This window comes from Malaclemys terrapin, chromosome 1 (genome assembly GCF_027887155.1).
Source record: "Malaclemys terrapin pileata isolate rMalTer1 chromosome 1, rMalTer1.hap1, whole genome shotgun sequence".
NCBI lineage: Eukaryota > Metazoa > Chordata > Testudines > Emydidae > Malaclemys > Malaclemys terrapin.
The window spans coordinates 53662761-53675428 of record NC_071505.1 but is presented as its reverse complement, the minus strand read 5'-3'; the positions used below and the strand labels follow the sequence as shown (position 1 = coordinate 53675428).

At 42.0% G+C, this 12668-nt stretch overlaps 1 protein-coding gene across 3 annotated transcripts in view; it reads right to left on the bottom strand.

The window, feature by feature from the left end:
• Positions 1 to 12668, bottom strand: part of CNTN1 (contactin 1) — a 430834-nt gene that overhangs the window by 125956 nt on the left and 292210 nt on the right. For all 3 annotated transcript variants that reach the window (XM_054024415.1, XM_054024420.1, XM_054024428.1), the window contains exons 7-10: positions 10602 to 10811; positions 8640 to 8736; positions 8277 to 8458; positions 405 to 529 (exon numbers count right to left, since the gene is read on the bottom strand). In XM_054024415.1, coding sequence (XP_053880390.1) covers positions 405 to 529; positions 8277 to 8458; positions 8640 to 8736; positions 10602 to 10811 — 614 coding nt within the window. The remainder of the gene's footprint in view (positions 1 to 404; positions 530 to 8276; positions 8459 to 8639; positions 8737 to 10601; positions 10812 to 12668) is intronic.

The following is a 12668-nucleotide window of genomic DNA, read 5'->3' as shown; positions in this document are numbered from 1 at the left end:
TATAAGTAGGGTATAAAAATATATTTTATCCTTAAGGCCAGGGCCAGCTCCAGGCACCAGCTTCTCAAGCAGGTGCTTGGGGCGGCCGCTTCGGAGAGGGCGGCACATCCAGGTATTCGGCGGCAATTCGGCAGACGGTCCCTCACTCCGCCTGGGAGCGAAGGACCTCCCGCCGAATTGCTGCTGCAGATCGCGATCGCGGCTTTTTGTTTGTTTGTTTGTTTTCTTTTGGCTGCTTGGGGCGGCCAAAACCCTGGAGCCGGCCCTGCTTAAGGCAGTCTGAATTATCAAAGGTTTATATCATATAATTCACAAGGCTTCTAACTGTTTAATAATGCATACTTTAAAAATCATTTTCAGTGTCTACATAAAAAATACAGCAAAATACATAGAAATATACCAACCGATACTCCATTTTTCAACCACCTGATTGCTGGAGTTGGCTTGCCTGTGGCTACGCAAGGCCAGTCTAGATCACTGCCTATGTCTCTCTCTGTGTCATTGATATGTTCTACCCATTCTGGATATGCTGAAAAACAAAGAAAACAGAATGCCTTATAAATATTAAATATAAATGTAATAATCAATCATTATTTAGTTCTCCTCCTGATTTGCCATTCCTTCCAGAATTTCAAAAGGCCGAATCCCCGCTCACAGCAGTTGTAAAAAGTGTTTGCATAACTGTCTGTCAGACTCAAAATCCTCACTGGGAAGCTGCTGGTAAAATGCTTTGACATCACCATCCAAAAACACTGCTAGGTACTGAGCTGCTTTCTCATTAGTCCAGTCATTGACAGAGATCATTAGCTTAAGGTCTGCCAAGTATCACAGATTCCAGTCTAATCTGCATAAATTTCTGCTCAGGCAAAAGTGCTTTTGCCATCTTGAAGCTGATGACTCCGGTTATAATACTCGCTTATAGAAACGAAAGGATTTATTGGGACACTGCATGTACCAACTCCAGAACACACAGACAGGATTGAATTTCCCTGCTAACTCCCTGGCCAGCTCAACATCTAACAACATACAAGATAACAGCTTAACACTAAGATAAGGATATAGCACCATCTATTAGTGTAGGTGCAGTGTAGGCAAAATGATTACTCACCTTTCCTTAACTGTTGTTCTTTGAGATGTGATGCACATTTCACTGTAGGTGTGTGCATGCCTGATACACAGCTGTCAGAGATTCTTCTCTCAGTAGTTCCCATCAGGGTAGTGTTAATGCCCCCACGTGCCTCACACCACAGCTCAGAGGTATAAAGAGCCCCGTTGCCCCCAGCCCCCCAGACTCCGATAGAGAGGGGAAGGAGGGTAGAGAGGGAAAGGCAAGTAACCATTTTTTCTTCTTTGAGTGATTGCACATGTCTATTCTGCTGCAGGTGACTCAAAAGCATTTTGAGCTGGAGGCAGATCCAGAGCCTACTAGAACAGAGATTGTAGGACCATTTGTCTAAATCTGGCATCGTCTCTAGACTGATGAGTGAAGGCATAGCAGGAGATAAAAGTGTGGACAGAAGACCAGGTTGCCACTTTACAAATGTCCAGGATGGGCACCTGGGCCAGAAAGGCCTCAAAAGCTGCTTGTGATCTACTTGAGTGAGCCACCACTTTCTACCGAGGTTCTGTATCTGCCAAACAGTAGTGTATATGAATATAGCCCATAATCCAGGAGGAGATTCTCCGAATGGACATCAGGTGGTCCTTTATTCTGTCTGGATTGCCACAAAAAGCTGTGAGGGTGCTCTGGATGGTCTAGTTTGAGGCCCTCCTTTGCCTTCAAGATCAGAAAGTATCGGGAATAGAGTCCCTTTTCTCGGAAAGGCATGGGAGCTTCCAATATGTCGCCCACAAGGAGGAGAGACATTCTCATGAGAGTAGTCACTGAAGAGGGTCAGGGAAGGAGGATAGGAAGAGGGATAGAAGTAAACTGGAGGGCGTAACCCAGTTCCACCATGCTTAGAACCCACCGATACATGGCAATGTGGGACCAAGCACTTAGGAAGTGGGAAAGGCGGTTAGTAAAAATAGGGGATGGTACCCTGGGAGGTTATAGGTTACTCTCGAGCAACAAGTCAAAATGAATGCTTTGAGGAACCGCTGAGACTGTTGTGGGTGGAATGGCTTTCTTTTCATCACCAGTGTATAAGTCGCCAGTGACTTAACCATCACTCTTGAGTCCTTAAGACTACAAAGCCTTTCATCCATCTTCTCAGAGAAGAGTGAAAGGCCTTTGAACAGGAGGTTCTGAATGGTTTGCTGCACCTCCGGGGCAAACATGACGATTGCATTCAAGATGAATGCCGCATGGAAATGGCGGAAGCCATAACATGAGCCACTGAATCCACCGCATCCAGGCTCATCTGCGCAGCTGACCTGGCCACTAATCCTGCTTGGCCTCATTAGGAAGCTTGTCCTTAACTTCAGGATGCTTTCCCACAGGTTAAAATCATACCAACCAAGTAGAACCTGCTAGTTCACGATTCTCAGTTGTTACCCTCATGTGGAATAAATTTTCCCGACAAAAGGATAGCTTCCTTGCTTTCTTCCCCTTCGGGGTTGAAGTCTGATCCTTTTCATTTGCAGCACACAATACGACGGAACCTGGAGGCAGGTGATTGTAAAAATGTTCATTACCTTGGGAAGGGACATATAATCTCCTTTCCACACTTTTAGTGGTGAGAGGAAGGGAGGATGGGGTCTGCTATAAGCTTAGGGTGGGCTCTAGGATGGCCTCATTTATAGGAAGAGCTACCCTAGAGGATCCAGCAGAGGTGAAAATGTCCACCGATCTGTGTGACTTTCCTTGCACCTTCTCTGGCTGGCTATCCAGAGTCATAGTCACCCTTTTTTAGCATGTCCTGATGGACTCTGAAGTCATCTTGTGGGGGTGAGGTAGACTCCGCAAGTACTGCCTCATCCAGGGATGAAGAAGAAGAGGCCAGTGGTTGCTGAGGGGGACCCTCATCCAATTCTTGAACTGGAGTAATCAATTCCCCTTGCACAGTACTGATATCAACAGAGGGGGAATGGATACTGGTTCTCACATCCCAATGTCTACTGAATGCTGCAGAGTGTGGAGGAAAGCCACAAAGGCTCCAGAAGGGGACTGGGACAGTGCTGGGACCCAGCTGTTTGCCGGCCATGATCTGGACCAAGGTGGGTAGACATCCTGCTGGGGTTGTTCTGGCCTGGAGGCATAAGATCCGACCTTAGAATCCAAAAAGAGGAATGAGTCTGCTTCCTCTGGCCCTGGGGGAGCTGACTCCAGTGTTATCAGGGAGACCTGTTGCGAATCAGGTGACAGAGGCAACGGCGAGATCACTGCAGGCTTTCCTCTGATGGAATCTGCTGAGACGCTGCAACTGTAGCAGCCACCAGTATCGAATGGTGACTGGTACCAGAACAGGCACTGGAGAATCCAACTTGCCCACTCCTGGTGCCAGACAGGAATCTGGTCCCATAGGTGAAACCAGAACCAACAAGTTCAGTAGTTTGCAAGCTCCCACAAGCACTTCGGGTGTAGACAGTACTGTCAAAGTACCAGGAGTTGACCCGTCAGTACTAGGAGTTGTGCCAGTCCTGTGATTGGTCTCAATGGGCCCTTCCTAAGCTTGGCAGTCAGCAATCCTCTTTGCAGGGAAGTTGTGCCAGGGGGAGGGTCTCTTCTTTGAGTGCCCCTCAATATCCTTTGCAGCACCCAGTGCCTGGCCTGTAGCTCTCGAAGGCCCCAGTACCAAATCCTTTGAGGACTCCTTTGGTACCAGTGAGGCTAGCTAGAGTGGATGGAGCATTCTTGACTAACTCATACGTGCTCCAAACAGGAAGGTTCTGATGGAGGGTGAAGCACAGATGCCATGAGTAAATATTTGAGCCTGGCCACCCAGTCCTTTTTTGAACGAGGCCTGAATCCTCTACAAATGTGACATTTGTCACCTATGTGGGCTTCCCCCAGAATTTCAGCTGTGATGGGAGTCACTGACTGGTATTGGCTTGCCATAGGCATGACAGCCCTTAAAGCCAGGAGAGTGTGGCATGAGTCTGGTACTGGACCCAGTACCCAAAAAGGCACTGGAGAGCAGTTTACATCAAGAACTAGACTAAACTTCTTGTAATTGGTAACTATATACAAAAACACTACTCTAAGCCAAACTAACATGACAGGAACTATATAAACAAGGTGAGGGAAGATTTTTGAAATGCAAAGATCACAGCTCCAATAACTGTCACAGGTGGTAGGAAGGAACTGAGGGGCAGTGTTGGGGGCAGCGGAGCCCTTTATACCTGTGAGCAGTGGCATGAGGCACCAGGAGCTCATGCTGCCTTGATGGGGCACAGACAACTGTGGACGAAGCACGCACACACCTACAGTGGAATTGACATGTGCAATCGCTTAAAAGAAGAATCATTACAATACTGTGCTATTCATTAACATTAGTTCCTAGTTTTAAGCAGCAATACAAAGATATTTTGACTGTATTGATGGTGCTGTGTTTTATATCTCATACTGCTTTATATATTCTTTAAGAAGGAACTGAGAATTTATAAGGAAGGAGCAGAGAGGTTTTTCTTTCTTTTATTTGTAATTACTCTCGTGTGTCTCTTCGCAAAATATTGTTTGCTATAATTATATGGACTGTATCATTATATATGTTTAAATTCAGTTCACTACAAGTGTAGCAGTCCAGTTTACAATTGTTATATCAGTACTAAGGATTATTCCTTTTTTGTCAAAACATATGTTCATGCTTTCATGTGCAGTGTGCACATAAGGTTTTATTTGCATGGAAAAAATCAGACTCTTCTTCTTAGACTGCAAGCATCAGTGCATGTCAGCTATAGCAGAATGTGCAAGAATATAATTCCTATACTAATTACAAGTGATGGCATGAAATGTTTCATGAGACCAGTCAACTGAAAGTCATTCTGAGTGACAAACTGTGCTGAAATTTTAGCCAAAGGCATGCACAAACTATAATGAAATAATGAACATAAAAAGTATGCAAAGTTAATACTACGGATCTGGCTTAAACCAATTGAAGGAATCCAGGCTTATGGCTGGAAATTTATCTTTAACTTGCCCTCTTGAAAACATTCATTTATAGAAGATCTTGCTGAGTGTACTTGCAGAATCTAGTAGATGCAACAAGGTGGGTTGCTTTTCAGAGAAAATCAACAACGCTTTTCATATCAAATCTCTTTTAAGCATGATAGTCCTTCATTTTGCTAGTTCCATATTGCTTCCTGGAACTGTTGTAAGCTCTTCCAACTGGAAGCATGCCCATTTTTCCACTTCCTCCTTTTTGATATCCTTGTTCTAACGGGCAACTAGGTATATGCAACCCCCTCTGTATGGGGGCATACACACCCTACAAGATATTTGTAATACATATCCCTATAATTTCCCCACTAAGCCCTCACAAAAAGTTAAAATACACATATTTGCAGCACAGATAACTAATCATAGCAAACTTAGAGTCTGAGGGCCAAGTCATAATAATTCCCCTCCACCCTCCTACCTGCCCCTCCAAATTACGAGATTTTTTATAAAGTTAAAGAAGGTTAATCTTTTAAAAATAGTATGGGCAGGCATATTGGGTCAAATATAGAATCATAGAATATCAGGGTTGGAAGTGACCTCAGGGGGTTATCTAGTCCAACCCCCTGCTCAAAGCAGGACCAATCCGCAAATGACTGCTTTACGGCTCTGACCATAGTCTCCGGAAAGAGAACATTTTAATTTGAAATTTCAGTTTAAGAATATAGCTTTCATTTAACAGAAAAGGTCATGACAGTAATCTTGATATCAGAAATGTCCCACTAAAACATGCGCTGGCATGTTTTTGATGGACTTCTCTTCGAAAGTTAATTTTCCTTCTGAGACAGTGAATGAATGCACAAAACCATATTAAAATATGGGGAAAAAAGTATAAGCACCTCTTCCCATAGATGCAGAAGTCTCAGAAACATAAGGGCAGATACAAATTTACTATAGGGGAGTTGAATTGTCCTATACCAATTGCAGTAACTGTAATCACAAGGAATGCTGCACATTGCAAGAAATACTATAGTGAAGGTTTTCTTACATGGGTGATTCAGAGGCCATCAAGCATAGGGAATATTGTAAATTAGTAATGCACCAACTAATTTAAGTAAGAAACATTGGTAGTCACAGAATATTTGGAATTATCCCATGAGCACCATAATAACTGTAAACAATTTTATAGCGGTAACAATGGGAAGTGGATGTGACATCGTGATTGCTGAAGTGAATGTAAGATAATACTTGTTACCTCTACTGTGTTCTTATTAGATTGCAGTTATTCCACATACTAACTGATTAGTAGCACCATAAAACAGATATAAGTAAACAATTTGGAGTTGCAGACTTGGAGGGACATCAGGAATGGTAACATACAAAAGCCAGTAAGTGAACACTTCAATCTCCCTGGTCATTCTATTACAGATTTAAAAGTCACTATCATTGAACAAAAAAACTTCAGAAACAGACTTCAAAGAGAAACAGCAGAACTAAAATCCATTTGCAAATTTAACACCATTAATCTGGGCTTGAATAGGGACTGGGAGTGGCTGGCTCATTACAGGAGCAGCTTTTCCTCTCCTGGAATTGATACCTCCTCATCTATTATTGGGAGTGGACTACATCCACCCTGATTGAATTGGCCCTGTCAACACTGGTTCTCCACTTTCGAAGTAACTCCCTGCTCTCCATGTGTCAGTATATAATGCCTGCATCTGTAACTTTCACTCTATGCATCTGAAGAAGTGAGGTTTTTACCCACGAAAGCTGATGCCCAAATAAATCTGTTAGTCTTTAAGGTGCCACTAGATTCCTTGTTGTTTTTGTAGATACAGACTAACACGGCTACCCCCTGATACTTAAACCCAGGGTTGTAAGTTCAATCCTTGAGGGAACCATTTAGAGATATGGGGCAAAAATCTGTCTGGGGATTGGTCCTGTTTTGAACAGGGGGTTGGACTAGATGACCTCCTGAAGTCCCTTCCAACCCTGATATTCTATGATTCTATAACAAGGAATACACTTCAAATGTGCATTATTTATTCTTCCCCAGAAAATATTCCATGGAAACAGAGAAGGCATTTAAGAAACAAACAAAACCCAAATGCACCTACATTTATTCTTGCGCTGTATAAGTGCCAAAATAATAGAAAAGTCATATTTATTATCATCACGTATAAGAAACAGTGGTGCCCCTCTGACAGTGAGAGTCAGGTTATCTCAGGCCCATTCCACTGCTAGCAGTAGAATGCACTATGTTCCTGAGTGCTAAACATAGAATGATAGACATGTCACGGTTTGGAAGAAGAGAAAGCCAATGGTGCAACATGACAGAAACAAAAATAAAAACAATTGTTGAATGAAAACAAACACCACTGAGATTTTTTTACAAATACAGTTTTTTACAAAATGAAGTGATTTAATGGAAATGTGCCTCCAATGGGAAAAAACCCCAAAGGTATTTAAAATCTAGAAAAAGTGAAGTAGAGAATGCTCAAAAGAATTATTAACATTCATATACATTAGTAGCATATGTCACTGAAGTTAGGATTAAATAGACATTTAACAGACCTTAGAAATCTTTAGAAAGTGTGTATATAAAAGAGAAATTGTAGGCAGGAAGAAGAGACAGAAAGGGTGAAAAGAGCCAGACAGAATGAGGAAACAAGAAAGTGTGATAAATCTAGTGACCTCTTTTTCCCTTAGCAGTTCTTACATTTGACTGCTCTCAGGCCGCCCGGGGGAGAGGGGGGCCAAGAGGGGCAATTTGCCCCAGGCCCCTGGCCCCGTAGGGGGCCCCCACAAGAGTTTTTTGGGGCCCCTGGAGCGGGGTCCTTCACTTGCTTCGGGGCCCCCAGAGCTTCTTCCACTCTGGGTCTTCGGCGGCAATTTGGCAGCGGGGGCTCCCCGCTGCCGAAGACCCCCAGTCCTCTGAATCCTCTGGGTGGCCCTGACTGTTCTACAATTAAGCAAATTAGCTTCCATTTTATGTCATTTTTAAACCCTTGAACATTCAAGATGTAAGTACAGCTATTACAATGAATTAAATTCAGCAGTTGTTCAATTAATACATCATTTTTATGGTTGTCTCACAATGCAGAATTTTGGATTTTGTTTTATTAACTCAAACAACAGTGTGTCAAAACGATGCAATTAGATAACATGGATATCAAGTGTGAAAACACAGGTGCTTCCCAACATAAGAATTTTTGAAGAATTAAAATGCTTTATCTACCTTGAACATAAACTCTTGCCTGATGTTTATCTTTTCCTTTATAGTTTTCAGCTTCACATTCATAAATTCCTTCATCTTCAAACTGAATATTTAAGATCTTGAGTACTGCACCAGACATGCTTATCTCAGCAGCTGCTGGCATGGGTTCAAGAGACTTATTCCATCTAATCTCAGGAATAGGGCTTTGAAAAGACATAATAATACAAGTTAGCACTGTTTAGGAACTGGCTATTAATTTGCATTATGCAGAAATGTATTTGCTGATGAAATGTTTTTCTGTTAAATATCCTGAACTTTTGCTCCCAATGAGATATGAAAGCCAATATATTATTCTACAACTAAATTAATATACAGTATACTTACTTCCCAAGTGCAAAACATTCCAGAGTCACATTTTGCCCCAGAAGCGCAAATGTATCCTTGAACTTAACCTTGATATCAGCTGGATATACTTTAGATCCTAACGTTAAAAGAGATTCACAGACATAGCCAGTCAGTGACAGAAATTAATACAGCAATTTTAACTTCTACAGCTCAAGAAAACATCTTAAAAATCCAGAGAGAAGTTTTCTTTACGATATGTGACACCATGTCCATTATCAATGAAGTCTGACTTAACACTGAACAACTTTAACAATAAGGCAGAACTGTTCTTAAAAAAAAAAAAAGAATTATCTTTCATCGGATGATTAATAGCTAATATATTCAAGAGCACAATTCTGTAGTGTAAACACATTTAAACTTATTTTGAAGTGTAGCAGTAGATTGTAAAGATGAGGGAGAGAGCACATTCCTATCTTTTGTGGGCAGTCAAAGCCTAGTCAACTTATCTCCATGGCTTCCTTAGAACAAGTGTGGATAGAATCATTTTCATTTTTGTGAACTTTAAGGTCACCCCCTTCTCTTCCGCAGGCACAGAGATACTTGGAAATAGCAGAACTATTGTGCTTTGTTGCACAGGGAAATAGGGAATGATGGAATGCCAGGAGTCTATGTGGGCACATGAAACCCTATCTACCAGTGAGCTGAGCTCTGTGGAGCATCTGTTGTGCTATCAGATGAAGGACTCAATATGGGTGTGGGCCAAGGAACAGCTAGGGACAGGATCAGTTGAGCTGAAACTACCTAGATTCACTGGCTATTACCAGTTAGAGAGCAGAGAAAAAAATCTAACAGCCGCAAGGGTTACTGAAGTTCTGAAAATACAGAGCACCTCTGCTGCTGCTCCATGGTCCAAGGAAAGGGGCGGATTCCTTCCCTCTTCCAGACCAGCCTCAAGTCAGGCTGGCATAAGGTCGATAATTTGTCTATTAGTGAATAAATGGCACTTATTGATTATTAATTTAATTGTTATCCAATAGTTCTAATGCCAATTAACATGTTTTTCCATGGATAGGAACCACTCACACCTGGAGACATACCATAAGTATTTATCCTAAGTTCTCTCTAAATGTGGAAATTCTGTGGTGAACATTCTGTTAAAATAGTAAAGTAAATAAATATGAAATAGGAATCTAGTGTATTCTTTAAAATTTAAAATATGACAAATATGTGCCCTCTTATCAAGTAAGCTCAGTTTTGTTAAAACTAAATCTTGCATCAAGCAAATAGTGGGTGAAAGACAAGTGATGGACATTCCAAACTGCAAGCAGGGCAGTATTTACAGTATTGAAAATGCATAACTTTGCTGATGAAATGGCAGTGAAAAATCTAGTAACATGAAGCCAAAGAGAAGGCTCAGGGGATTGGCACAACTATACAAAGCCTTTGATCTCTCGATAACCAAGTACAGATCTTCCCTCCCTCCTGCAGGAAGAGCAGGTCAGTGGCTTTTACAATACCATTCCAGAGTCATCATAGCGGAAGGTAGCATGGCATGGGAGAGTGGGCCAGAAGAGGCTGGGTTTCCCACTCCTTAGGGGATTTCCCAGAAAACATAATACTGCCAGGAGCTGTCTCAACTTTTCCATGGAGTCACGACCTCCCCAACAGGGATCCCAAGGGCTGCCAAAGCCAGGAGATATGACAGGTTTTGAGACAGGTCCAGTGGCCTACTCCATGATGGTGATGGTGGAGAAAAACTCATACCTTGAGGATAGAGAAGGGACTCTGAGGGGATCTTCATGGAGGTTTCCTCTCCAAGACCACCCCTGTAGGAGGGAATGATCTGGGCCTTTGTATGTGGAACGTTTAAATAATATCTCTGAAGTAACTCTACCAAAATGCTAGTTCACTGACTGCCTTAAGATTTATCTCAGAGCTAAAAATACTGCAGTAAATGGGAAAAAAATCAAATTGCAAACAGAACACTTCTCAAATACTTACGGTCTACCACCTGAGGAATAAGTGGAATGAATTTGCTGAATACACTCTTTGTGATTGAAGGACTGGACACAAAACATGAATAATTGCCTCTATCTGATGCTTCTACATTTGCAATGTAGAGATTGCCATTTGTCTGTGACACAAATCGCCGTTTGTCCAAAGTAATGAATACTGGGAACTCATTTAGAAGCCAGCGATAACTGAGATCATCTAGAGGAAAATATTTTCCAGTTAATATTTAGCAAACCCAATAGTAATAGTATCAGCTTCTTGTACCAAATCAAGCCACAGTGTGTTCTGTAGTATCATCTATAGTAATGTAAAAGACAGTGATTTTTTGCAGAGTATGCAATATTTAAGGATTAATAAGGAGGATCTATAAAGCTAATCAGAAAATTTAGAAAACCCACTAGATTATGAACTGATTTACTTCCTTTTAATGAGCAGTTCCTTAGTTTTTAGTTAGGAAGATGGAGTCACATAAGAAATAAGAACACATATCTCAGAGCAGCAAATTAGAGGAGTGAAAGTAGGGAGGGACAAAATAGTTTGCCAGCTCCTCACAAGGTCAACTTCAATTCTTAAAAACAAAATATTAAAATCAAAATGTTGCACTGTCTGCTAAGAGGACCAAATTAAGATGAATGTCTGTGAGATACCATCTATTTGCTTCTGAAGTTCAAAATACTCCATTTAACGTTATACAAAATATCAGGTGATATAAAACAAATCTAAAGATGGCTTACATGAAAAATCACACAGATAAAAAACAGAGATACTGGGTTAGGCCATGATTTTTAAAGGTATTTAGGCATCGCTCCATTCAATGTTGCAATGCCTAACTGATTGGAACCTAAATCTCATTTTCAAAAGTATCATAGGTATTCAGGACTAGATCCACAAAGGGGACTAGATCCATTCAGTGTTTGCAATGCCTAACTTTTAGGTGCGCTGCTTAATGCAATCCCTGAATTAGGTGCCCAGTCCCACAATACAACACTGTTAGGAGTATTTGTGCCAATGTAGGATCCAGGCCTGTAGTTTTGCCTGAGATAGTACTATGAGTTCTGCTTGCCTGTTTGGTTTTGGATAGCTATATGTTTTTACTAATATGTGTGAACAAAGGGATTCTTACTAAGAATAAAGACAGACACTGTAAATGTTGCTTTTGCCTAAATCACATGGGTTTGTTAGTATAATGGAAATAGATAAGAGCAGTTGAAGTGTCACTGGGCCTGGTGGGAATGTAATATATCAGCACACACTTGAAAACTGCTTCGACTCCTTATCTGAAGGCAAGGTCAAGCAACTAGTCGGGAAGGGGAAGGGGGGATTCGGGAGGAAGGTAAAACACTAATAGACCAGAGGAATGCCTGCCCCTGACTGGAGTACAACCTCACTCCTTACCCTTCCCATGGGATACAAAAGGGGTGGGAATGAAGACCCTAGCCCGCCGACCCCCCAGAATGGAACATGACCATAAGCTATAAGAGGTGGGACTGTGGGCGTGCATTTCAGGTATAATTGTGCCTGCTGAGGAGTGGGGAGTGGAAACACAGGAAAACAAGACTCTGTGGCGTCAGAGTTATGCTGTACATATGCCTTCTGGAAATTAACCCCAATAAACATCGCATTGCTTGCACTGCGGTCTTCTGGTCTGCTTTCCGTCTGTGTGACAAGAACCAGGAGAGATGGTGAAGGGAAAGCCCTCGAACAAACACATGGGGAGAGACAGGTACCTAAGAATGGAATTCACAAAGGCCAGCAAGTTGAGCAGGGAGCCACTTAAGATAGCCAGTAGGAAATGCTGAGGAGAGAGGTGGGACTTAAGATTCCCTCTGCTTGGGATTCACGGCCATATACCCTTTTCTAGATTTAAATATTAATTATTATAGACCTCCCCCTTCTCAAGAGAGTGCCTAACCATCAGGCTAGAAAGTCACTCTCCCTCTCTCTTAGGCCCAATATATGCAAATACAAAGTGGCACAGCTTCAACAGTAAAGATTGGAAGAGACCCACTTGAGAATACCCAATCGCTCAGTAGTTAGGGCATTCACAGGGGATAT